Source organism: Syngnathus leptorhynchus, chromosome 8, assembly GCF_054491065.1.
Source record: "Syngnathus leptorhynchus isolate UIUO chromosome 8, UIUO_Slep, whole genome shotgun sequence".
NCBI lineage: Eukaryota > Metazoa > Chordata > Actinopteri > Syngnathiformes > Syngnathidae > Syngnathus > Syngnathus leptorhynchus.
In genome coordinates, this window is record NC_141202.1 from 13,848,674 (window position 1) to 13,876,045 (window position 27,372).

At 47.7% G+C, this 27,372-nt stretch overlaps 3 protein-coding genes across 8 annotated transcripts; all 3 read left to right on the forward strand.

Annotated features, from left to right (window-relative positions):
* The first annotated feature begins 7,373 nt into the window (after positions 1-7,373).
* Positions 7,374-11,256, forward strand: LOC147053835 (uncharacterized). Its single transcript, XM_085919213.1, has 6 exons — positions 7,374-7,872; positions 7,941-8,039; positions 8,457-8,513; positions 8,587-9,642; positions 11,039-11,108; positions 11,180-11,256. Exons 1-4 carry the CDS (start codon positions 7,690-7,692, stop codon positions 8,788-8,790), a joined length of 543 nt encoding a protein of 180 aa, XP_085775339.1. The 5' UTR covers positions 7,374-7,689; the 3' UTR covers positions 8,791-9,642; positions 11,039-11,108; positions 11,180-11,256.
* LOC147053836 (metaxin-1-like) lies at positions 9,897-13,687 on the forward strand. 2 transcript variants are annotated; one of them, XM_085919210.1, is made up of 8 exons: positions 9,897-10,062; positions 11,039-11,108; positions 11,180-11,259; positions 11,928-12,020; positions 12,094-12,276; positions 12,590-12,666; positions 12,744-12,889; positions 12,968-13,687. In XM_085919210.1, exons 1-8 carry the CDS (start codon positions 9,982-9,984, stop codon positions 13,186-13,188), a joined length of 951 nt encoding a protein of 316 aa, XP_085775336.1. In that variant the 5' UTR covers positions 9,897-9,981; the 3' UTR covers positions 13,189-13,687. The 2 variants fall into 2 exon arrangements, with proteins under 2 accessions (XP_085775336.1, XP_085775337.1); XM_085919211.1 differs by having other exon boundaries at positions 9,900-10,053.
* A 5,469-nt stretch (positions 13,688-19,156) lies between these two features.
* On the forward strand, positions 19,157-27,092 carry thbs3a (thrombospondin 3a). 5 transcript variants are annotated; one of them, XM_085918531.1, is made up of 23 exons: positions 19,157-19,281; positions 21,118-21,315; positions 21,445-21,701; positions 22,320-22,419; positions 22,489-22,515; positions 22,584-22,666; positions 22,831-22,882; positions 22,957-23,105; positions 23,176-23,313; positions 23,509-23,581; positions 23,655-23,809; positions 23,905-24,015; positions 24,087-24,194; positions 24,305-24,464; positions 24,541-24,659; positions 24,734-24,786; positions 24,855-25,036; positions 25,125-25,303; positions 25,411-25,459; positions 25,532-25,728; positions 25,942-26,114; positions 26,269-26,408; positions 26,878-27,092. In XM_085918531.1, exons 1-23 carry the CDS (start codon positions 19,206-19,208, stop codon positions 26,937-26,939), a joined length of 2,841 nt encoding a protein of 946 aa, XP_085774657.1. In that variant the 5' UTR covers positions 19,157-19,205; the 3' UTR covers positions 26,940-27,092. The 5 variants fall into 5 exon arrangements, with proteins under 5 accessions (XP_085774657.1, XP_085774653.1, XP_085774654.1 ...); XM_085918527.1 differs by having other exon boundaries at positions 23,176-23,581; XM_085918528.1 differs by having other exon boundaries at positions 23,176-23,581; positions 24,120-24,194.
* The last annotated feature ends 280 nt before the right edge of the window (positions 27,093-27,372 follow it).

The window sequence follows — 27,372 nt, forward strand, 5'->3', positions numbered from 1 at the left end:
TTACTGTGTTACTGCAAAGAGCCACATAATACACTAGCACACATGAACATCACCCCATCCCTTCCTCTTACACGCACGCACACACACACGCACACACCCCTCTGCTCAGCCAAATTTATTGTGTAACATTATCATGTCACGCACCAACATGATAATGCCACAAATTGACTCCTACGGTACTAAGACCACAGACCACATTTTCAACAATGAACATTGTGTGCACTGTCTCACACACAAACTCTCAGTTCAACAAAGTCCACAAATAAAAACACAATTTACAATAGCATTTTTTTAACTTACTATGCATGTTGCTTAGTGCGACTTCTGGCATTCCTTGCGTTGAACAATCGTCTTCGAATCTGGCTTGTATTCCGTTGTTGCCACGCGAAGCAATTCTTTCACATGGGTGGCAGTCAGAACAGATTGATGCTTTAATTTCAGGTGCTTCTATAACTATCCAAGAGCCAGGATCAGGGACTCGCACTGACACGTATTCAAGGAGCGTTTGCATGGAACTGCACAAAACTTGTATGGACATTCTTCAAAAAGAAACTAGGCTTTAGATATTTCGAAGGTAGCGAGCCAGTTATGGTGGCGCTGGGCTGAGGGAAAAAAATAATAATAATAATTTACGCCATAACACATTACGCCTGCTATTATTCTCTTCTCTGGCCATGGCAGGGACACAGGAAGAAAGTAGTTGGGGTATGGATGAGGGGGATAAGGAAGAGGAGGGGAGTGGGAGTTGGGAAATGGTGGGGAGTAGGGGAGTGAAGCGTCTCAGGGAAGTTGTGGAAAGGCAGAGGAAAGAGGAGAAATGGAGGGTTGTAGTGAGGTTTGAAGGAGAGGGTGGAGTGAAGGGTATGGATCCAGTTAAATTGACCAAAGTAATTGGAAAACAGGTTGGAGAGGTGGAGTTTGCGAAAGTGTTGAATGACGGCAATCTGTTGCTTGTGTGTACCTCTGAGGAGCAGGTTGCAAAAGCTCAAAGGCTGCAAGTAGTTGGGAAGAGTGTGGTGGAAAAAGTGGCGAGGGTGGGAGGAGAAGGAAGTAATGGAGTGATATATGGGTTTCCAGTGTCTATGGATGTGAAGGAGCTTGTGAGGAGCCTCAAGATGAAGTGTGATGTGGTGCAGGGTGCGCAGCGGTTGACTAGGGGAGTTGAGAAAAGTGTCACTGAGTCTGTGCTAGTGCTATTCAGATACCTGAGGAGGTGTATCTCGGATTCATGAGGTACAGAGTGAGAGAGTATGTGCAGAAGCCAAGGAGGTGTTTTAAGTGTCAGAAGTTTGGACATGTGGCAAAGTTCTGTAGAGGGGTCAATAGATGTGCTAAGTGTGGGGGGGACCATGAGTATGGGGAGTGTGGTGAGGGAGTGAGTCCAAAATGCTGCAATTGTGGTGGGAAGCACAGCGCAGCGTACTGGGGATGTGAAGTGATGAGAAGGGAGGCAGAGATTCAGAGTGTAAAGGTGAAGGACAAAGTATCCTATGCTGAGGCAGCCAGACGGGTGGGGGGAACGGAGAGGAATGGTGGAGGGAAGGTCAGAGTGGAGGTCGGCTCAGGGAATGCTGGGAGCCAGAGGCAGGAAACAAGCAGGGAAAAGGAGTCCAGGGCACAGGGAAAGAAGAAGGAGCTGGTTATATTCATTGCTGGGGTAATTAATGCTACGGCTGAGGTTAAGTCCAAGACTGAGAGGATTCAAATCATCACGAAGGCTGCTATTCAACATCTAGGCTTGGTAGGTGTTAGGGTTTATGAACTATCTTGATCGTATGATTATGTTGGGATGTAGACTAGAATGATGAACTTTGTTTTAACCTTTCCTTGACTCTGAAAAGTTTAACCATTCAGTTGTTGCCACTTTCCAAATGGTGTGTTGTTTAGTTAGTCATCTGGAAGGCTCCACTAGGTTTTATTTCCACGACCTCATAAAACAATAATCTGGGACCCTCTGCACTGATTGACCAGTTGCTGAGGTGACCACCAAACAGGCCAGATGTCACCCCCACCTTGGCCACTCTCACCCCCACCCTTCTTCTCTCAATAAATACTCTCTTGCATGACTCCAACGGCAGACTTTGTTCGGACATTGCTGTATCTACAGTAACGAACAAATTCTCCACTTGCAAGTGTTCAAAGGGCATACTGTCTCCCGTGTGGTTCTTGCAAAATAAGTTAGAGTCAGAACATCCCTAACATTTTGGTGCCGTGACCCGGACCCAACATACCCACTGCTGATCGACGGAGGACGACGTGCTGCATTGTCGACAAGCCAGCGTCCATTGGGAGGACCTGGTAAAGAAAAGTCCTGGCAAGAAAATTCTTCGCTGGGCCAGCATCTTAGGTCTGCCTTCGTCGGACAACAGTGGATTGACGGGATCCGGCAGTGCAACGAACCAGGGGACAAGTAAGTTAAAGCCCTAAAATTGTGTGATTGTGTTGTTGTGAAACGCGTAAGAGTGGAAAGTGCACGGAATATAGCTTGGGTTCAAGTCCCAGTGGAAGGAACAGACTAAGAAAAACAGAGCTTCCTTTTCGTTCATCGAAGATGTGCGTAGATTCTTCTTTGTCTGTTCTTCCAAGCTACGGGATCTGGCTTGGGTTTGAGTCCCAGTGGAAGGAACGTGCTAAGGAACACAGAGCTTCTTTTTTGTGATTCAAAGAAGGGTGTAGATTTTTCTTTGTACGTTTTTCCGAGCCATAGAACAGCTTGGGTCCAACACCCAGTGGAGGGAACGGGTTAAAAAAGACAGAGCTTCTTTTTCTTGATTGGAGAAGGGCGTAGATTCTTTTTTGTCCGTTTTTTCCCAGCTGTTTGGAAGGGTTTTATACCCATCCGAGATAGGCCTAAAAGTTAAAAAGCGCTAAGTTGTGTGGTTGAGTGTGTGACTGGTAGGATAATTTGACTAAGAGGCAATTTTGTTGAAGGGTCAATTTAATCCTACATTTAGGATACTCAAAAAAGTAAAACAAAAAATTGAATAAAAATTGGAAAAATCTAAAAATACCAAGTTAAGATAGGAAATAAAACGGTAAATCTCTAGCTCTTGAAGGTGATGAGAAGTACATGGCAAGTAGATTTCTTAATTGTATGCGATACATGTTCCAAAATAGAATTGCGTTGGACGTGCTATTGGCTAAGGAACATGGTGTGTGTGGAATGTTTGGTGATGCATGTTGTACTTTCATCCCAAACAACACGGCACCAGGGGGCCGACTGACCAAGGCGTTGGAAGGACTAAGCCTTAGTCACTAAGGACACCGAACAAAAAGATGAAAGATCATTCAGGTGTTACACACCGATATTTGGTCTGATTGGATGAAAACGTTTGGAAACTGGAAAGGGCTCATCATGTCTCTGCTTGTTGCTGTGGCTATTTTTACTACAATTATGATGTTATGCGGTTGTTGTTGTATTCCATGTATTAGATCACTCACTGTCCAGTTGATCGAGAAAACCGTTGGCCCGTTGCCACCGATGGGCCAATACACCCTGGTGACTCAACATGAGCCGTGGGGGGAAGGAAGGACCGATAGTGCGCTGGTAGCTGTTTGCTAGAGTAACGGGTGATGACCTCATAAATGAGGTCATGGGAGGGAATAAAGGGAAATGTGCTTTCAGCAGTTTGCAAACATATTTTTTGAGGTTGTGTTAAACTCATAATCATATCAATATAATATCTAGTATTGGAGTGCTTGTGTGGATTGGTGGGGGTGAGGAATGTGCAGGTACACTGCATGAACTTATCTTCTTCAAAGTGTTGTGGAACAGGCCCGGGAAGGGAGTACCAGACGAAGAGAGTACAGGACGGTATGGGACGAGGGGAGTACCGGACGATAACACCTCAAGGTCGGTGAGGAACGAGAACAAAGAACAACACCACGTCCAGGTGGATGGGCTTCCAGAGGAAAAAAAACAACCGCCTGACCAGAGTGATGACACCTTGACGGGGAGGAGATGGCCATCGACCAATCATCACACAATGTTTTGCATGTTTTAATATTCATATTGTGTATCTTTAAAACTGGGCAACCCAGAAGAATGTGTCGTCTTTTGGTGGTCACAAAAACGGACGAGTTTTAGTGTGAGGGACCCGGGACCCAGGCCTGTATTAGTGCGCTTTGTTAGGAATAAACAATTGGTAAATTTGGTCTGATTGATCTACTGGTCTTCTCTTTGACAGAACGAACTCGCAAAATTGTTAGGTGCGCCAGTGTGTGAATTGGGATATAGCAACTTGTGTTAAGTGTTGATCGCAATTTGGAGTCAGATCAATAGCTAAAAATCCGTACCCTAACAATGTTTAAAACTGCCGTTAAACAATCACAAATCACATATGCACTATGAACTATAGTAGTATTACCTGAGTTAGGGTGCTTGTTACCTTGGCTACTGTTATTATTTTGCCTTGATGATGCTATTATAAGGATTTATTATCATTATTTGTTTATTAAGTTATTATTACCATCCCTTTCTAATTACACTGATTTTAATCCTACTTCAAATAATAGGCTAATTGCTTGATTAGATATATTTTTATAAAATGTTCTTTAATTTTAACTTGAAGTCTGAGGGAGACACCTTATAACCCCGTCAGGGTTTCTCGTCTTCCTTGCGCATGACTACTGTCTTTGAATTTTTTTTTCTTCATGTGATATTAGTGTTATTTTTTTTTTCGTGTGCTAAAAAAAAAAAATTGGGGCACTTCCGGTTCATTTGGAATCACTTCTGGTTTAGTTGAGGTCACTTCGGGTAAAAGAAATTGTTGGTTTTTTATTATTGAACTTCAATAACACACACAACCAAGTCACTATACACCAGACAAAAAACAATCAAGTAAACACACGGTAGTGTCGACAACGGACACACACATTTTTTCTATATAACAGCATCCCGTGGAAACAACACTAAACGATACCACTACACAAAAATAAATAAATAAATAAATAAATAAATAAATAAATAAATAAATAAATAAAAAGAGATAGGATAGAAACAGAGTACAAGGTCAAAAATACTTCCGGTTATGTATTAAGTAAAAAGGGAAAGAAATATTTTTACTAGACAACCCGAACACCACATTGAGTTGTTAAGTAACACCTAAAAAGAAAGCATGACTTAAATTTACAAACTTCAGGCAGGATAGAAATAGAGTACAATTACAAGGTCAAAAATACTTCCGGTTAATTTGGGGCACTACCGGTTTGTTTGGGCCACTTTCGATTTAGTTGAGGTCACTTCCGGTTTGTTTCATTCGTCTGTAGGAGCGTTACGTATGCCTCGTCATATTTCCTTGTCTTAGCTTTCGTGTGACTCTCATTTCTCTCATCTCCGTCTTTCTCTGCAACCCTGTTAAATACTTTTTATCGCCTGCTCTGTACTGTGTGTGCGTATGTTCCGTGCGCTCTACACGAGAGCGACTACTCCCTGCGCACACTTACAATGACACTACTAATTACCCTTTATTCTAGTACAGCCGAAAAAAAAACATGTTCCCCGAGGTCATTCGCATCGCACCGCTATTTGAGAAGGACGGTCTCTAATACTGTTGGCTCGTGAGTGAACGATTCGTTCAAAAATAACGAATCTTTTCAGTGAACGAGAGTGAACGAATCACTTCCTAAAGTGATTCTTTTTTTCAGTTCATATGACTTCAACCAGTAGGTATCGGTAATGCCCATTGAAGTTGGTGCCACCTCGCCGTAAAACAAAACGAAGAAGAAAATGACGTAACTTCCCGTTCACGAACGAGTCGTGAATTGCATTTCCCGTTCACCAACGAACGAATCTGTGAGTGAACGAATCTGTGAGTGAACGAATCTGTGAGTGAACGAATCTGTGGGTGAACGAATCTGTGGGTGAACGAATCTGTGGGTGAACGAATCTGTGGGTGAACGAATCTGTGGGTGAACGAATCTGTGAGTGAACGCATCTGTGAGTGAACGCATCTGTGAGTGAACGCATCTGTGAGTGAACGCATCTGTGAGTGAACGAATCTGTGAGTGAACGAATCTGTGAGTGAACGAATCTGTGAGTGAACGAATCTGTGAGTGAACGAATCTGTGAGTGAGTGATTCGTATTTTCGTGAAAGAGTCAATGGGTGAACTGCCATTAAACGATTCGTTTGAACGAATCTTCCACTGGTCAGAAACTTGTGAACACAATTCTGAAGCTATTTTAAATGTGCATGTCAATTACACGTTTTCAGTTTGAAAAATGACAAAAAATACAACATGGTGAGGTATATTACAAATTAAAATCTTTTATTCTGAAAACCAAATGTCTTTACGTAATATCGCACTGCTATTTTTTTCCCACTGCCGGCTGAGGCTATTTTAAATGTGCATGTCAATAGCACATTTTTAACTTAAAAAATGACAAAAATACAGCATGGTTAGGCACAGGGGCGTATCTAGGATTCTCGGAGAGCAGGGGCTTAACCCAGATTTATTTATTAGTGACTTATTTTGATATACATTTATTCTCAAGATTTTTTTGCCTCTTATTTATTCTAACTTTTATGTTAATTCTTTATTCTCAGATGGGTGAGAAACCTTGAGAACCTAGAGATGTTAATCCCTTGATTGATAGCCTATCAGTTAACTATTTGCCGCGGGGGCACTCAAGTCCTAGATGCTGGCACGCAGCTGCAACGAGAGGATGAGGGGAAACCTTCTATTCTGGGTAGTCAGGCGATAAGACGCTTTCCAACGCATGCTCCCACCCACTGGTGAATTTCGCCACTGCTCATTATCCGCTCACTCGACCTTGCACAGAAGCGAGATCCAGGGCTTTTGAGAAAACATCCGGGTCTTAAGCATGACACACCCCTTGGATCCGCCTATGATGAGGCATATTAGAAATGGCTACCTTTTATTTTGATAACCGGATGGCTTTACATGCTATCATGTGGATAGGTACTATTATTTTTATGAATGAAATACAATTTATTTGGAAGCAGTTGTGTAGCCTTGGAATCTCCCCCCCCCGTTTGCTTTCCCCTCCGCCCTCTCCTGTCCCCCACCGGCCCCTGCCCTCTTGCCTGCTCTTCTGACACGCACGCACGAAGAACGAACGAACGAACCCCGACACGATTCTCAGCAGCAAACTGACATCACGTGACAATAAATATTTGAAGATTTGAGATGGAACTGACTGAGCTAGAAAACTGGCTATTTTTTTTTCTTGAAAGCGCTCATGCGCCCCCACGTGGATTGCGCTCTGGGCCGTCGCCCATATTGCCCATAGCAAAAACCGGCCCTGGATTAAGGGCTATATAATTGATGGACTTGACTTGGTCGCTGCCGCTACAAATGAGTGAGTCTCTGCCCAACAGCACAAAGTCCTGTGCTTGTGCCACTACTGACAAGCTCTCCTTTTCCAAGCTCTTCAAGTGAAGATGAAGGCCCTTGCGCGTCTCACAGAGCAGCCGACGTCTGAGCATGTAGCCAACGTTGTTGTCAGGGTTGCTTGACTGCGGCAAAAAGCAGAGAAAGTGGGGCCGAGCGCTGTTCATGCCACATGTCCAAAAATTGTATGCCCAAAACAATGTACAGTGGGCTCGCAGTGCCAACGTAGCTCAAAAGGACAAGCGCGTGTTGCCACTTTTCTCACGCAAGGGGCTCATTTCGGTGCGGGGGCTCTTGCGGGACTCGCTTGTATTGCACCCGTGTTGCGTTTCAGTATGGCAGCATCTTCGTCCATCACGAGTGTGGGTGGCACGCTGATCATCACGCAGGTCGTCCGCCAAGATGGCGGAGACGCGTTACAGAGGGATGTGGCGCCGGTTCCGCCTGCTCAAGTGGCGCCCGCTGAGAAGGACCTGGGGGACGCTGACTACCGGCGAAGGGAGCTCCGGTGCCTCGGGGTGAGTGCGGGCCTTCCGCGAAGCCCCGAGATGCTGTGCCAAACTAAGGCGTGCGTGCCTGCGTGCAGGTGGTCCAAGTGGTGGTGGGGCTGCTGTCCGTCCTCTTCAGCCTGACGGCCATCTCGCACTTCCTGCTTGCACACATGGTCTTCTGCGGCGGCGTTTGGGTGAGTCGACGTGTCGCCCTACATGTGACCTGTTAAAGAGGCGGAAGAAGAATGGACGGAATTCTACGAGCCAACAGTGCGGTCGCGTATTAATTGCAATGCGTTTCATTGGCTATGAGATGGAGAGTGAATCAAGGAAAACAAAAACGACGTATCCACGTTCCCAGTTCGAAAGGTAGGATGTAACAGTGCGCTAGTGGTTGAAACGTGGTAATGCGCTCCCAGTTTCCGTGGGTTAAGAAAATAGGCGGATGCTGATAATGGCCATCATTGGTCTCTGACCAGTGAGATGGAACGTGATTGGTCTCGGACCAGTGAGATGGAATGTGATTGTAGCACACGCGTCGTTACGAGACAAAGCCGTGGCCTGTCACATATCTGCCGTCACGTCACGTGTTGGACTCGCTCCGTCTGCAGTTTGTGGCGTGCGGTTGGGTGACGATGGTGGCTCGCAGGCGGACCTCGACCACGCTGGTGAGTCTCCATTTGATGATGCAGCGCCGCTCCGCCTGCCGCCATCGCTCAGCCTGTTTGCTATGTGGCGCAGATGCGGGCATGTCTGTGCTCCAATGCTGTCGGCATCCTGCTGAGCGTGGGGGGCGTGGCCTACCTGAGCTGGCTGCTGGCAACCCCCTGGCCCTCGACGGACATCTGCGGCTTGCGCCCGGACAACCAATACGAAGCATGGAGCCACTGTGTCGCCAGTCTGCGCTTGTTGAATGCAAGTTTGTCGGCGTGTGCGCCAGCTTGACGGCAGATCAGGACTGAAGTTCCTGAGCCTTGTGTCAATCGTGGAAAATCTCATCTGATGTGCACACACACATTTGTGTTCTCTCGTGACATGCGCGCGCTTTGCCTCTTATACCTCTCTTTCTTTGACGGATGTGCAAAATGTCCTAAGTATGGAGGGTTTTGAGCTTTGTTCAAAAACCCACAATCCCACGCGGCAGACCATACTGGAGCGCAACTCTGACGATGGCCTGTCGGTCAGATTTGTTTACGCCACGACAACTTTTTAATGGACGCAAACATCCAGAGCGATGGAGATGCACGGCAACCGTTTCACCACCTGCCAAAAAATTGCCTTCCGATTTGGACTGTGCAAACAAACGTGCTTTCATGTATGTCGTCAACTATCCAGAGGCGGGCCTAGCTACTTTTGCGCCCTGGGCGAACCATCCATCGTTCCCGCCACACAAAAAAACCTATGGCAACCACCATCCGGTCCGTCAAAACAACCTTACATTGATCGCGTCACGTATGCGTGCATCAGGTAATGCGGCCATAAGGTCGTGTGTGCACTGTCCGTTTTTTAAAAAGAAAATTGCGTGTAAATCTTTCACATAACCCAATGTGGATAGGTATTATTTTTATGAATGAAATACAATTTATTTGTATTAATGCCTTGCAGTCCTCCGCCGGCCGCCGCCCTCTTGCCTGCTCAGAGCAGGCGAGAGGAGAGAGCTGCTCTTTTGACACGCACGCACGGAGAACGAAAGAACGCCGGACACGATTCTCAGCAGACAATTGACATCACGTGACAATACGGGTGCCCCAGTGTGCCCATTGAAGAGATTTGAGGTGGAACTGACTGAGCAAGAAGGTTGGCGATTTTTTTTTCGCCCATATTGCCCATAGCAAACACCGGCCCAACTCTCATGTTTCACCGAGCCTGTTGAGAACCAAAGGACTTTCAGAATGACCAAAGTATTTGGACTCTCTTCCTTAGTCATAAAGTTCGTCATTACCAGATTTATCCGATTGTGTTCCTCTTTATATTTATTTCATCATCGTATAGCTTTGTTTTCAATGTTGAATGTCTCATCAACAAATAAAGTCAACACAAACGGGCAGAAAAACGTTAGCAAACAGAAACACAAACGTGATCGATCAATCGACGTCAGCAGTGACGACTCGCTCGTCACTTCCGGCGGCGGGCAAGATGGCGGCGCCCGAAGAGCTGTTCGTGTGGGAAGGAGACTGGGGGCTGCCGTCCGTCAACAGCGATTGTTTGGTAGTTTTGGTCGGTTGCCTTTTGTCTCGTTTTAGGTATGAGGTCAGTTGCGTTTAGCGGCGTTCACGATGAGAGCTCAGCATGCTTGCGAGTAGAGGCAGAATCAAAGCGCCAGGGCAATCGGGAACAAACAAGTGACGATCACCTCAGGATCTTGCGTCGGAGGTTTACCTGAAATAATCCACAATTTACTAGAGCCGCTAACTTTTTTAATTGAGCCTTTATCCCGGTAAGGGCATCAGCGAATTTAAATTTGCAATGGCGACCTGGCTGCAAACAGTAGAGTGAACCAAATAAAAACAATCTTCTGTACAACAGTGCTTCCGAAGCAGGCGCACGTAATCACATTGCAGAGCGAGCGTAGTAACGTTTCATAATTGACTTCCCGGTCGTGGCGTGTCGTGTGTCGGTTCAAGTGTCCCCCTAAAGCGTAGGTGACAATGTGTTTCTGGGATTTCATGTTTAAATGCCCATGTGGTGTCCTCGCTAAGACGTCACAATTGTCTGAGACGTCCTGACACTTGTTTGGAGCTTTTAATGTCAAAGTTTGGCTTCAGTGTTCGGCAGAGCGCAGTCGAAGCTACCTTTAGTTCTTGTTCTCAACTTCTTTGTCGCGCATCACTCGAGCCCCAACCATACTTCCCGCTTTGAATTGCTCGTGCCAAAATAAAAGCATGGTTTTCAAAATATGAGCTACCCGTTTGTGGTTTCAAAGTGGGGTCCCCACACGGCAGCAAAGCGAGCCAAAATTGGAACATACCCGAAAGTGATTACTCGTCTCTGTTGTCTTCCCTCTGCTCTTTTATATTCCAATGTTGTTGTCACGTCACCATGTCTGCTTTTATCGTTAATGAAATTTTAAATATACTGCTTGCGGAGGCTGACAGAAGCTGATACAACTTAGAGGTGCCAGTAGTCTGTGTTCGGAGGCAGCAAACAACATGAAAACGCGTTTCAATGTTTGCCAAATGTGTGTTCGTGGCAGGCTTACGCTCAATTTTCCGGCGCTCCTCTTAAAGTCCACAAGTTGTGCAACCCGTGGAGATGTCCCGGAGGTGAGGAAAACCCTTCGCGACTCCCTCACCCGCCTGCAGGGGGCGCCTCCTCACCTCTCCTTTACGTTCAGGTACCATTCCCGCGCTGAGGACTGCCCACAAGGAGGCGCTGTGGCGACCCTCTGACATCATCGTCCACCTCCGAAAACAGGCAAGCAACACAAGGCTCGGTCAGATGCGCCGCGTCGACGGTCAACAGCAAGTCGTTCGTCATGTGTCAATGGCTCAGGGCTGTGGCCAATAACGCGCCGCATGTGCAGAAGCAAAATGAGAAGCATATTGTTGCATTCAAAAGACGACAGTGCTATCTATGGCTTGCCACATAGTGTGCGCTGAAAAAGGATTTGCCACCTCCCAAACCTTTTTTACATCAAAAACTTTCCCCACTTTTCACATCATCAAACACAGTAAATGTAGAAAGCAAGACGTTGCGAGGACTTTGTTGTCGTCATTTTATTATCGGAAAGAATTTTTCACAACGGCAAATGAGGCTTTTTGTCCAAAATGGCTTTTGAGCATTTTTTTTTTTTCAAGAATGTTTTGCAAGAGGGTTGCTGAGATTTTCCTGTCGTCTCCTTTCTTCTTCGCTTTGGTTCTGACCCACATTTTCCGCATCAGAACCCCGACCCTTTCCCGGCAGCTGGAAGTCATTAGCTCGCATGCTGTGCAGCCTGAGGCTGGTCATAGCCGTGGGGTGCAGGCGGGGGTTTGTTCCTCCGGCAGAAGTGCATGTGGGCGTGTGGTCATAGTGCCGAGGAGCTGGTTGTGTATTGCTTGTTGCCGGTGTTGTCATGACAACCCAATTTCTTACTGTTCCAGAAGTACAACGCCGACTTTGACCTGTCGCCCAAGGAGGCCGCAGACAGCCTGGCCTTCGTCGCGCTGGTCCAAGAGAAACTCTCGCCGGCCGTGGTGTGTGCGCCTGTTGTCCGTCTGTGTGTGTCAATGGGTTTACCCGCTCCCTGGTGCCATTTTCCACTTGTAGCTGTATGCGCTGTGGGTGGAGCCCAAGAACTTTGCGGAGGTGACGCGTCGCTGGTACGCCGAGCACGTGTCCTTTCCTCTCGGCCTGGTCTTGCCGGGCCGCATGCGGCGCCAAGAGCTAGACAAATTGCGCCTGCTGCGAGGAGACGCTAGCCTGGAGCCTGGCGACGAGCTGGAGAAGGAGGTGAGCGGCCAGCACTTTTCAGCTTCTTGGCTTTTTTGGGAGAAACATCGTAACATCCACCTCACCAAGAACCCGGGCTGACCTGTTAGCATGTAAAGCAGTGCCACTTCAAGTGAAGAGGCTCAAAGGAGTTCAGAAAAAAAATGTTGAGTCATTGTCTCCCTGCGCAATTTGTTGAAGGCTTTGCTAATGGATAAAGCGTTGCGAGTCGATGCGCTCGTTTGCAAATCGTTCCCAAGCTCTCCAAGCAAACTGGTAGAAGCGCTTTTGAAAACTGACCCTGATGACGAAGGTGGCCCTACTTGCCTTCCAGCTGTATGACGACGCCACCAACTGCATGGACCTGCTGGCGCAGCGTCTCGGAACGCAAACGTTCTTCTTTGGAGACTCGTGAGTCCTTCGCCGTTTGGAGCGTCGCTCGCATTATCGCTCGGGCTTGGTTGTCACAGTGATTGACGTCTGGTCAGGCCTTCGTCTCTGGATGCGGTCGTGTTTGGCTGGCTGGCACCCATCCTCAAGTGCGAGCTCCCTGGCGGGAAGTTGCAGCAACACCTCAAGTCACTGGAGAACCTGCACGCTTTCTGCACCAACATCCTGCTGGTCTACTTCCCCCGTCAGGATGCTGCTGTCGGCGTACGTTCCACACTGCCCAAGCGCTGTGCTGACCGTTTTGCTTTTTGTGTGTCCACAGAGAACGGCGCTCCCCGATTGGGGCGTTTGGCCGAGAGCTGCGATGTGGAGCACGTGCCCAACCGCCGCGTCAAGCAGTTCCTATCGGTGCTGGTGGCGGTGGGCGCCATGCTGTCCTATGCCTTGCTCACCGGCATGGTGTCCGTCCAGCGTGGCCACAAGGGGACGCTGGAGGGCCGACGACATTCGGCTGGCCCTGAGGACCACGAAGACGAGGACTGACTGACAATGGAAGATTAGGACTAACGTTGGAAGACAAGGATTGACGTTGCAGACCGCTTCCGTTGGAAGACAAGGATTGACATTGCAGATCGCTTCCGTTGGAAAACGAGGACTGATGTTGCAAACCACTTCTTTGGAATCTCCCCCACGTTTCCTTCACGTTTGTCAGTCGCCTTTCTTCCCTATTTGACATCCATCCACCTTTCTTGTTTCCTCTCTTTTGTTGCACTGATGTTTCCTCTGAGCTCCTGTCATGTTTCCTTCCTGCTTCCTCCATGTTGACATGTGAAGCTTCATAAGTAGAATTTTTTTTTAACTTTATAAAATAGTGTCAGTAAAGCTCATGGGAGGTCAGCTCCCTCAGTCTGTACTCCAGCTGCACGCCTGACGCCAAAGCTCAGGAATGTCTGTGTGTGTGTGTGCTGACAAACTTATCTGGAAGCAGTTTGAGTTGAGCTTCATCATCTGAGGCAAAATAAACACCTTGTATCCATGGCAACTACGTTGTGTTCGTTCATGTTGGAAAGCTGAACTGCCAGCGTTACAGCGTCCTCACCTACGACCCTATGCTGGGCTGATTTAAAATTTTATTTTTATTTTTATTTTGGCAAGTACAAGACTTGTCGATAAGGTAAGCGGGTTGAAGCAATTCTGCTCATCTAGTCCCGTCCTGACTACAACCAAGGTTTCACTGCCCATCTCCCATCAGATGGTGAAGGGTGCCATTATGACACTTTTTCCTGACTTTCCCTTTCCCTACCAGAACCAACAAATATCACTTGTTTGTCACGACTTCACCTTTTCCCTCCCAGAGATGCGTGCACGCTCCAAGGCGGTGCAGCCGCTGCTGCTGTGTTTCGCATCACGTGTGGTCCCGCCCTCTTCTCCCGTAGTGATGTGAATTCCAGTTCTTTTAGGTGAACTGAATCTTTAGAATCAGTTCACTCAATAGATTTGTTCAAACGAATCGTTCAACGAATCGGCCCCACACACGGATCCGATTTTTTTAAATTTATTATTATTTTTTTTAAAATAACATCCCGTGGAAACAACCCATACAACCCTAAACAACCCATACACATCAAACAATGTGACTAGAGTTCATGAAATTTTTCACTCGAAAGATTGAATCCATTAGGGATGAGATCAAGATGACCATTCCTGTTGGCACAGCCATCGCAGTAAGAGCTGGTGCAGCCAGATAAAGACAGAGGACAAATATAACACAGACATGAATTTGGTTTGGCCTGCATGTGATCTCCTTTGTGAGTGAGCTGCTGCCATTTATTGATAGCACACAGGTGTGTAGCCGCGCCCACACTCACTGGGTCACAGGGTCAATTAGGGACATGACATATCAACACCCCCACTTGTTCCTTAATTGACACACAAACATACAGTATACGGTGTAGATTTCAATTTCTAAGATCGGATTTTGAGATGAGGGCAACACCCCCACCCTTTTTTTGAGGACGCGCCACATGCGAGCTCACAAAAGTTGGAGGAGAGGCCTCATTAAGCAGTAGCAGTTCATTAGGTTTTAACCAGGTTTCGCAAAGACCAAATATATTTAGATTATGTTCCGTGATGAGGTCATTAACGAGAACTGCTTTCGTATGAAGCGATTTAATATTCATAAAACCAAGTTTAAGTGTAATCGGTTGATCAGGGTTTGTATTTATCAAAGGATTTTTAAACGAAATGAAAGTAAGATTGTGTTCTCTAGGCCTGACATCACCTCTCAATTGTTTATTCGCGCGGTGGGACGATACGACCGTAGCAATTTGATAGTAAATATTTGGTACACACGTAATATCTGAAACAGGCACCATATCATCAGCTATACCGGTCGGGGTGGAGTGATTGGATTTGTCTGCCACCTCAGTAGAAAGTGTGTTCATGTGTACTGTAGCACTATTCAAACTGTGACACTCTAGTCTACACAAGGAGCTATGTGCATGCTGGAAGTCTAGTCTAGCGCTAGTTAACTTTAACTTAACTGACTCCAAACCCATCCTGACAGGTGGTCTAGTCACCTGTGCTCCGCCCTGCTCTAAGGTGACCTGTCATGAGTGGCTCAAACAGTAATCTATATTCCTAGAAAGAGTGAAGGCGTATTTGAGCGTATTGTGCAATGCAAATCCTTCTGCCTCCTGCTTATGCAGCCTGTCAATAGAGGACGAATGTACAGTCCAAGTGACATTTGAATGGTGCACATTTCAATTTCCCAAGTCCATAGTTCACTTACCAAATAGAAAACATACAAATTTGTCCATCCTGACCTTAGCAACAGGCTTAGTAAAAACATCGGCCACCATATCATCTGTAGGGCAATAAAAAAGAAGAATTTTGCCTTCTGAAATAACAGAGCGAACAAAATGGTATCTGATGTCAATATGTTTCCATCGCTGTCGACACACAGGGGTTTTGGATAGAGCAATAGCACCCTGATTGTCCTCAAAAACAGTCACAGGTATATAGTTAAAGTATTGTCCATCCCTTTTAATAGGTTCACAAGATATAAGCTTTCTTGAGTTGATGTAGATAGAACCATGTTTTCGGCCTCACATGTAGATAAGACGACTGTGGGCTGTTTCTTAGATTTCCAGGAAACAATAGCCCCAGCCTCAGACAAACTAAAGCAGTAACCAGTAACACTGGTCATTCTGGTCAGCTGCCCAGTCTGCATCACTATAGCAACAAGCTTCAAGTTTACATTTTGCTTTTTATAGCACAACTCCTGGTCCACAGTGCATTTCAAATATCTCAGAACATGTTTAGCTGCCACCCAGTGTTGTTCTTTAGGTTCAGACAAATATTGGAATAATTTACCAACAACAAAACTTCTGGTCAAGTAGATGTCATTACATAAATCAAACTTCCAACCACGTCACGATATTTTTTAGGATCAGCAGGTTGATCATCATTGTCAAATGTAAATTTCATTTCACATGGTGTTGATCTTGGTTTGCAGTGAGTCATGTCAAATCTGCCAAGAATTTTTGTGATATAACTCGATTCATTTTGACTTCCTCGTTTGTCTGGGCAAAATCAACGCCAAGATCTTTAATTTTGAATTTGTACCCTAACATTTTCTTCACTTCACTGAGCATTTCAACATTCCAACATTTTTACAGTAAACACAATAGTCAGCAATATTTTGAACAAAACCATTTTCAATAAGGAAATCCTGTAACATCCTATTCCAGTTTTGTCCTGACTGTTTCAAACCAGACTGATCGGGGCGTCCTCCAGTTGGACCTTGAATTCAAACGTATGGTCCTCCTCATCCACCGCTTGCTTTCTGCACCGACAGTGCGCGTCTTTGTGCGTGGCGCTCTTGCAGAAGCTGCGCCACTGCCTCGGCTCTCTGCGCTCTCCAGCAGCTGACGCACAGTCCACGGCTTTGTGGCCCTTCTGACCGCAGGTTTAACAGGGAAGCATTACGCTCCAATTGTCTCTTCCTCTGACTTTCATCACACTGTCCACTCCAGAGCCAGAAGCACCAAACTTCTCTGTGCTCTCATAGCTCCTCAGTTTGGTTTTAAACTCAACAAATGTCATCTTCTCATCACTCTGCGTAACGTGTACAGAGAATGGTTTATAAGTATCTGGCAGGCCTTTTAAGATCATTGCCGTTAACAAGCAGTCACTTAAAGTCTCTCCTGCATTACGCAGTGCTGTAAGAGCAGTCTCTGCACGGATAATGTTGTCCGTGACACTTTCATCCACACCTTTTTGGAGAGATGTGAGCTCTGTGTACAAACTTATAACGCCTGCTTTCCTTTCCCTGCGTAATGGTCACGGAGGAATTGCAGTGCCTTCCTGCCGTCATCGGCAGCGTCTCTCATTACAAGGGACAAACTTTTATCATCCAACACCTGAATCAGAACTGCGTACGCCTCTTCATTCTTACCGGCGTCTTCCTCAGCACCTTCATCATCCGCATCGGGTGGTTCACCCAGAATGTTGCTTTTGAGGTCAAGCAGACGCAAGCATTTCTTTCAATGTCTGTAATACTCTTTTGTCCAGAACAGTCTAATCATCAAATAACAACAAAAATCCCACTTCATTTTACAGTTCTTTTAATGTGCTTTCTTCATTAGAAAGCACACATAACTCTTGTGCCGAATGTGAACTGCTGATGTCCAGGCAACCCTTCCGTAGTTCATACAAAAGCATCAATTGACTGATGAGGAATGCTGGAGTCTTTGAGCGCTAGTATTATCTTGGAACTGCCTTTAACCCTGAGTCAAAAACGTGGTTTCCCACAGCTCATAATTCTTTTCATCTCCGTCAAAACATAAACGGTTCCATCGGATCCCAAACTCTGTCTGGGCCCATAACATGTTGGCGCAGTGATCACAGTAAGAGCTGGTGCAGCCGGATAAAGACAGAGGACAAATATAACAGAGACATGAATTTGGTTTGGCCTGCATGTGAACTCCTTTGTGAGTGAGCTGCTGCCATTTATTGATTGCACACAGGTGTGTAGCCACGCCCACACTCACTGGGTCACAGGGTCAATTAGGGACATGACAGATCAACAATTCCAATCGGTCAATCGAGACCGTCGATTACCGGCGCTGACGATCATGCAATAACCCTCTCAAATTTTAAAAGCATGTCCCTTAAAAGTCTTACACAATTGGTTAGTGCAATAAACAACATGTTTACTCGACCCGCTACCAGCCAAACTATTTAAAGAATTATTTCAAGTTTTAGGACCGTCCGTCTGAAATATAATTCATCAGTCTGTCTCCTCTGGGATAGTGCCAACAGCCTTTAAAACCCTTAAAAAATTAAGTGACCAAATCTTGACCGAGACTGTGTCAGTAATTATAGAGCGATAACTGTAACTAATCTCGGGTTAATATATGACCAAACGCTCTCCTTTCAAAAGCACATTAAGAATATAACCAGAATTGCGTTTTTTCACCTTCGGAATATTGCCAAGACTCGTCCAATCCTCTCGACCGGTGATGCGGAAACTATTATACATGCATTTATCGCGTCGCATCTGGACTACTGTAATGTATTATTCTCTGGTCTTCCTAAGTTAAGCATCAAAAGTCCAGAGTTAGTACAAAATGCTGCTGCAAGGCTGCTCTCACGGTCAAGAACATTTGATCACATTACCCCAATATTAGGGTATATATTAAGGTTCTTCTATTAACCTATAAATCATTGCGTGGCTTAGCGCCTTCATATCTCGTCGACCTATGTAGTTGTTCCTTATCTTCCGTCTCGTGTCTGCGGGGTCTAGAGCATTTTCTATTCGGGATATATATATATATATATATATATATATATATATATATACATACATACATACATACATATATATATATATATATACATACATACATACATACATACATAAAACCTACTATAAGTAAATGCTAGGAGACGAAACATGTTCACTGATTGATCCGTTGATGCACGGGAAGGCAGTTCACCCATTGACTCTTTCGCCAACGGGAAAGTCAGGATTCGTTGCCTCACTGATCAGTACTCACGATGTACTGAAAATACGAATCACTCACTCACAGATTCGTTCACTCAGGTTCGTTCACTCACAGGTTAGTTCACTCAGAGGTTAGTTCACTCACAGGTTAGTTCACTCAGAGGTTAGTTCACTCACAGGTTAGTTCTCTCACAGGTTAGTTCACTCACAGGTTAGTTCACCCACAGATTCGTTCACCCACAGATTCGTTCACTCACAGATTTGTTCATCGGTGAACGGAAAATGCAATTCACGACTCGTTCGTGAACGGGAAATTACGTCATTTTCTTCTTCGTTTTGTTTTACGGCGAGGTGGCACCAGCTTCAATGGGCATTCTACTAGTTGAAGTCATATGAACTGAAAAAAGAACGAATCACTTCAGGAAGTGAGTCGTTCACTCTCGTTCACTGAAAAGAATCGTTCTTCTGAACGAATCGTTCACTCACGAGCCAACACTCCCGCAGTCGTGGTCTGTGCGCCCACGGCTCGTCTTCCTGTGAGTTTGAGAGGATGAAGATGGAGATGATGACGTTTGTGCTATCAATCTCCTTGCTCAGAACGGCGGCACAAGTCCCGGAACAGCAAGGTAAAACAGCTTTCGTTCTTCGTTGTCATCGTTTCTTTCTTGAGTGACAGCGGACTGCACACTTTTACAGTCGTTATGGACTTTGGGGGTGTTCGAGAACAAGCCGGTCGTCCGGCCGGCCGGCACTTGGTCGGGCTTTTGCAATCGTTTGGCATCAAGTAGCAATGACGAAAATTCAAAGAGTAACATTGTACTGTAGGCCGAATTGTTCATCAGAATGCTTTCTGGCTCGTAACATCCAAGTTGTGCTTAAAACCAGAGTAACTACTAAAATGATTCAACGGGGAGATCTGAAAGCAAATCGTTTGAGATCGCGTGATGTCATGAAGTCCACGTTGAATGTGAAAAATTCTCACGTTAAAATTTGACTTGCCGTTTGTCGTGGTCTCTGACGGACGACTTTTCAAAGTCAATTTGCTGCTGCGTAACTCCGCTGCTTTTGGCTATTGCTTTTCTAAAAAAGAGGCCAACTGTTTTAAACGAGGACGCGCGCCGGCGGTCACTGAAGCCAAAGGAATTGCTGCCTTAGTTTGCCAGATGCTGACGTCAAATTTGACGTTAAGTACTTAACAATGTGATCACGTCACACATCATCATGTCAAGTGGTACCACTGCGCTGTCATGCAAGGCTGGCTGGGCACTTGCGATTTTGAGGGCCGACACTTCTTTAACGCACCTGCTTCCAATGGGCCCCCTGATAACCAGCCCGATCCTTTGAATCAAGTGTGTTACATTTTGGCACGAAAAAAAAAAAAATGGTGCCGCATAGCAGTTTTAGCACTGTTTATTACTGTGTGGGGAATTGGCAATTTAGCGCCCACTTCAGATGCAGATTGGGTGACCGTGCTTGCTAAGAAGTTGAGCACAGAAACTGAGTGACAAGGTGAAATACCAGGGAAGGGGGCGCGCGGGGGACAATTCACTTGTGAAGATAAGTGGTGATGAAAAGGTGGGATCCACTGTATATGTAGTGCAATATTATTAATGGGCTAAAGTCAATCACACTTTAATTTCTTCCCAAAAACACACGTTATGTATAATATTGTAAATAAAGGCCTAAAATTCCTGCACGTTTTCTGAATTGTGTCAAATAGGTGATACAAAGCAATAACGTCACCCCCAGGTTACGTGAAATTGGTTTAGTCTCCTCTTCACCTCTGAATGAGTGACAGTGTTGGGAAATGGGAAAACTATCCTTGTCGAGTGCCAAATAAATTAGATGGACAGAAAAAGGTCAAAGGGATAATTCTTAATTTTTCTAAATTATTGCTGTTCTCTGCCAATGTTATGTATAGTCTATATACATTGATACCTGAAATGTTCAGAATTGTCCCATTGTCTTTGGGCACTTTTAAGTGTTTCCTATTGTGATTACAATAGTGAAACTTGTGCAATTGAGAAATGCAATTTTCACTTTCTCACATTCTATTCAGAAACATCTGCAGTTCAAGATCAAATGCAAATGCATTCTTGAAAGTGGAATTCAACCAAATTTATTGTAAAAATTGAATACAATTGTATACATTTACAAAAAGCTACTCTGATCAAAGTAGACATTCGTACAAGTTTCTTTTCAATTCTGTTTGATTCCATTTCATGTTTAAAATGTACATTTGGACTTGTTTCGTGGAACAAACTTGGTGATTTTTTTTATACCACTAGAGGGAGTCCACACAAGTAGCCCTCTTTGACAATTGCTGCATTGCAAGTTCACCTCATCAGGCTCTACTCCATAGCACCAATAAGTCCATCTGAAAAAAAACACGCCGCCCCCCCCCTCCTCCCTCGACGGCATCGCCGAGCATTGCTACAATAACCATCTTGTCTCCCCGCCAGTGATGGATGTGCTGAGCGCTCAGGACTCCAAGTGGGTGGGCGAATTTTGGGGTGGTGCCAGCGCATCAGCCGATGTCTACGTTGCGGCAGCCATTCGGCTGCCGCCCAAGGTGGGTGGCGGTGTCCTCCTCGGTGTGTACGGGAAGCCCGACAACAAGAAGTACCTGGAGGTTGCCGTCATGGCCAAGATCAACAAAGGTGCCCAACTACTTGCTCCTTCTTCCTCTTTGTTTGGACCACTTTTGGCTTTCTCTATGGACAATTCCAATTTGACTTGCTGTTTGTCTTTGAGCTGCTCCTGATGGCTGCCTGTGTGCATGCGCGCAGTGTCGCTCCGCTTTTTGCGTCCGTCCGATGGGAAGGTTCACGCGGTGAACCTGGCGAATGCCAACGTGTCAGACGGGCGCCGCCATTCGCTGGTGGTGCGTCTGGGTGAGCTGCGACGTGCCAGCATGAGGGCGGAGCTCTACGTAGACTGCCAATTAGCTGACGCGGTGGAGGGCGCGCCCCACCTGCCTCCCCTCCCTCGAGAGCCGGATGCCGTGGAGATCCGACACGGACAGAAGGCGTACACGCGCATGCAGGTACGCCTGGCCACGGCCCTTAGCAGCTCCCTCTTGCATATTTGTGACTAAAGCTCACCATATCGCCATTCATATCCATATTTGTGACAAAAGCTCCCTGTCCGTGATGGTCACCACATCTTGTGCATATTTGTGAAAAAAGCTTTCTGTCCATAATGGTCACCATATCACCATTTGCTTTATGTGGTTTCACTCTCGTCGGCTGAAATTTTCTGTTTGCCACCAGTGCCGATTAGCTCCCAATGCAGCTAATTGTACCCACACTAGGCCGCCACAAATCGCCCCCGGTCGTCTCGCAGTGGAGGAGAGTGGAATGAGCAAACGATTGCCAAGGAAACGACAGCGGCTTTTGGAATCCTTCGCTTGGTGCACACTCCCCATTTTCAGCAACAAAATAACAATCCCTACAGCTCGGTTTCCCGGGTTCAACCCCCGTGAGCCCTGTTTCGGATGGGACCCCGCTCCCACACGCCCGATTCAAATGATGGGGGCACGCTCGCTGCAAAGCTTGCCGATGCTTTGAATCAGGCACGCAGGAGCCAGATAGGGAGGGGAGAGCCCCGGCCGCGGTTTGCACCGTTGCGTTTGAGTGACGACGGCTGGCTGTTTGCCACTCAGGGCGCCGTGGAAATCCTGCGTGTGGCGCTTGGGGGCAGTGTGGTTCAAGCCGGCACCCTAGTGGACTGTCCTTTTCTAGGCGACTCCGGCCACAACATAGGTGAGTGACACTCCCGTGGCAGTACACGTGACTTCGCCATTCTTGAAGCGTAACACTTTGTGCGCGCAGCGAGCGGCGACCTGCACGCTATCCTCGGTGAGTGCATCTGATCCTCCGTAAACGACGACGATGTCATCTGGTGACTGAGCTTTGCTTCCTGTCAGCTGATCACGCCAAAGAACTGATTGGTCAGATGCTCCTCTTCAATCAGATGCTGGCGGAACTCCGACAGGATGTCAAGGAACAGGTGAGGTGTGCCCTTCACACCAGGGTGACTTGCAACAGAGACCACATTATTGCTTATTCTGGAACAGCCAAGAGTTGAACCGAAGAAGGCCACTGCTACCTACTGTTGTGGGTGTGCAGTTACACGCCAACAAAATGGCAAGACATGTGTGCGCGTGCGTGCAGGTAAAGGAGATGTCTTTGCTGAGGAACGCCATCATGGAATGTCAAGTTTGCGGTGAGTGGGGTTGCCATTCGCACGCTTCGTGGCAGGATGCCGCTGAAGCCACGTGTGTGTGCGCCTGGCCGCAGGTTTTCACGAGGCGCGCTCTCACTGCTGGCCCAACCCATGCCACCGGGGCGTGGCCTGTGCCGACAGCCCGCACTTCCCTGGCTTCACCTGCGGACCGTGCCCGCCCGGCACCCTGGGAAATGGGACAAGATGTCATGACGTGGACGAGGTCAGCGCACGCACGCGTGCATGCGCGCACACAGGACGATGGCAGCGAGTGACGATGCCGTCCCCGCCAGTGCAAAGCGCAGCCGTGTTTCCAACCATCGGCCTGCATCAACACGGAAGGCGGCTTCCGATGCGGCCCGTGTCCTCCTGGCCTGCGGGGGCCGCCGCACTCCGGGACCGGACTGCACTATGCCAAGACTCACAAGCAGGCATGTCCAAAGGCTTCTGCTGCACGTGTGATGTTTGTTTTGTATGTTTGTACATGTGTCTCATGTTTGTATCTTGTCTGTGTGCATGTCATTGTGTGTTTGATAGTGTACTTTGATATTTTTGTGTGTTGCTGTTTTTGTTTGTGCATATTTGTATGCACGCACACGTATGTGTTTGTATGTGTTGTTTTTCAGGTGTGTGTAGACATGGACGAGTGCGTGGAGCTTCCCGACGCATGTGTGCAAAACTCGGTTTGCACCAACACAGAGGAGAGTTGCGAGCAAGCCCCGCCCCCTGCCGCCCTCCATTGCCCAGCGTTATTGTTGTTGTCTTTGGGATCAGGGCTCCTTCCGGTGTGGCGGCTGTAAAGCTGGATACCTTGGCAACCAAACAATAGGCTGCTTCCCTCGCAGTTCTTGTGCCTCCTTGACCTTCAACCCCTGCGATGCCCATGCCCGCTGCAACATGGAGAGGAACGGCGTGCCGTCCTGCACGGTGAAATGCGCCTGCACGCGCCCACCACCAAGTTGTGCTGCATGTCCCGCTTATTGCTAACGTGCTGGCGTGACTGTGTGTGTGTGTGCGTGCAGTGCAATGTGGGTTGGGCGGGCAATGGAAATACGTGCAGCATGGACACCGACCTGGACGGCTACCCCGACCGATCACTGCCCTGCCTGGATAATAACAAGCACTGCAGACAGGTCGGCATCCTCCTCGTCCTCCTCTTCGTCATCCTGGCATCTGATGACCAACTGACTAACGTGTCCATCAGGACAATTGCGTGTTAACTCCAAACTCGGGTCAGGAGGACGCCGACAACGACGGCATCGGAGATCAATGTGACGACGACGCCGATGGAGACGGGATAAAAAATGTGGAGGTGCGTGTGCGCTTTGGATGTGGCCTGTGGTCATGTGACATGCGTCCGCATGCCACATGGTCACCTGGGCTCGGTCCGATGACAAGCGTGTCGCCTCGCGTGTGGAGCAGGACAACTGTCGCTTGGTTCCCAACAAGGACCAGCAGAATTCTGACAGCGACTCCTTCGGCGACGCGTGCGACAACTGTCCCAACGTGTCCAACAGCAAGCAGACAGACACGGATGGAAATGCCAGAGGGGACGCCTGCGACCTGGACATCGACGGAGATGGTACCCGAGTGCCATTGGCGACCCGGGGCTGGGCTCCAATTTTACTTGGCTCGTGTGTGTTTGTGTGCTCATGTAGGCATTCCAAACGTGCTTGACAATTGTCCCAAGGTTCCTAATCCGATGCAGACAGATAGCGATCATGATGGCATTGGAGATGCCTGCGACAGTTGCCCTGAACTCAGCAACCCGACTCAAGTACACGCACGCACACATGCAGCAAGCTTTTCTACGCTGTTGGGGTTTTCATTGAGCATGTTTTTGTTTTTCAGACGGACATGGACAATGATTTAGTGGGAGATATTTGTGACAACAACCATGACACGTACGACACACGCACACACGCACACACCTCGGCCAAGAGAAGGTGATGACACGGTGCGGTGCATTCAGGGATGGTGACGGCCACCAGGACAACCGGGACAACTGTCCTGACATCGCCAACGGTTCTCAGTTGGACTCGGACAACGACGGCCTCGGAGACGACTGCGACCAGGACGACGACAACGACGGCATCCCGGATCACAGGGACAACTGCAGACTCATCGCAAACCCTCACCAGCAAGACTCGGACTGTAAAAGAATTGAGCGCCACCCCCGAACGTGTGTGTGTGCGCGCGCATATTCACGCGTGTTGATGTGCCTTCATGTGAATGTGTAAAGTGAACGGCATCGGCGACGTGTGCGAGCTGGACTTTGATGACGACGCGGTCTGGGACGCCCTGGACGCCTGTCCTGAGAGCGCTGAGGTGACGCTGACCGACTTCCGAGCTTATCAAACGGTGGTTTTGGACCCCGAAGGCGACGCCCAGATCGACCCCAACTGGGTGGTTCTCAATCAGGTCAATCTAGCGGCGTCCCACGGCGGTCGGCTTCATCTGTGGGATTCTCGGCCATCGCTGACCTCCTACTCTTGCTCCTCCTCCTCTGTCTTCTTCTCACTCTGTAGGGGATGGAGATTGTGCAAACAATGAACAGTGACCCGGGCCTGGCCATCGGTGCGTTGGTCGCACAAGCATCGTTGACATATTGCAACCCAATGACCTCTGCGTGCGTGCATATACATGCAGGCTACACGTGGTTCAACGGGGTGGACTTTGAGGGAACGTTCCACGTGAACACGGTGACGGACGACGACTACGTCGGCTTCGTGTTTTCGTATCAAGACTCGTCAAGTTTCTATGCCGTCATGTGGAAGCAAACACAGCAAATCTACTGGCAGACGCAACCGTTTAGCGCCGTGGCAAGCCCCGCCTTGCACCTCAAGGTACTCTCACCGGACTCTACTGTGACACAACTTGGACGCTGGTCTTTCTACCATGACGGCTCCCTCCGCCTTTACGCTGTTTGGATTCGACATGAGTTTGAAACGATTCTGCGCGGACTCTTTATTCTACCCAAGTCATTTGTCTCTGCTGCTGAAAACGGTCCCGGCGCTGTTAGTGTCATTGCATGATCCGTATGTGCATGTACCGGTCAGGCAATGAAGTCGAGCACGGGTCCTGGCGAGTATTTGAGGAACGCGCTGTGGCACACGGGCAACACAAGCGGTGAAGCCACGCTCCTGTGGAAAGATTCCAGGAACGTGGGCTGGAAGGACAAAACGTCATATCGGTGGCAGCTCAGCCACCGCCCGCAGGCCGGATACATCAGGTCAGTCTGACAACATCAAGATGTTTATCTTGTCATTCACTCATGCTAAGATAGTGCACTCATCATTAGTCATGGGATACACTGATGCTAAGCTTGGACTCAAAACAAATACCCTAATGCTAAGCTGGCACGCGGGCGTTGCACTTCACTCCAGGGTTCGTCTGTTCGAAGGCTCTGACATGGTGGCTGACTCGGGCGTTGTGATTGACAGCACTTTGAGGGGGGGCAGACTGGGGGTCCTCTGCTTCTCCCAGGAAAACATCATCTGGTCCAACCTGCGCTACCGCTGCAACGGTAAAACTGGTCGCGCACACAGGTGCAATGTATCGTTAGCACTGGCACTTAACCTTAGCAGCCAAAGCCGGCGGCGGCCTATTTTGATACCCTCCAAATAACGACTGACCTGGGGTAGCGTGCCCACGGAGCGTTTTCCAAGCTTTGCCCATCGATCACAGCAGGATGCCCTTGTTTACCATCAGCCATTGCAGGGGGGGGGGGCAGCAGCAAGAGACCCAGCAGCAAGAAACCCAGCGGGGATCCCGGTGTCAAACGCGCAGATGACACAAGCCAAAACCTGACTAGGGATAGTGACACCGCAAGAGGACTTCCCTCCTCTCGCTCAGTCCAGGTTACTCTGTAACAAATATTCCACGCCCGGTTCAATCTGATTGGGGAAGCAAAATTGGCTGAATGCAAATTCCCACACCCGCGGCAATCCTGATCAGACCTCTAATTAGCATGAGCTCTGCTGTTGTGCTTCCAGACACACTTCCTGAAGACTTCCACAAGCACGGCCAACAGGTAGTGATGCACGTGCAAGTGTGAGCGCAGATGGGGACGTAGCCAAAGGTGGGGGCGAAGCCAGAGGCAGGGCCACACCTGAGCCATCGGCTGTCAATCAAAGGACACTCTTGAAGACAAAAAGTGGAGTGAATGGTGTCAAAACTCCCTTCAAAGAATAAAGCCACAGAGCATGTTTGTCAGTCTTTTATTACAAACATCATTCATGACATGAAAGAATGGAGTGAAATGGCACACACTGATGGACATATGTGAAGAGCTCACGAGACAACTTTTGAGGTTAAAATAAGCACCCGAATTGATTGACATCTGGTCCAGACAGACACGTAAGGTGGGCCAATAATGACTGCGGCTCCCCGACTAGGAAAGGACCCAGGTGCAATCAAGTCATAAAGTGAAGGAAGTGGATGCGCGTGCGATGTGAGGTGGAAGCTCCGCCCCTCACTTCTTGTTTGAC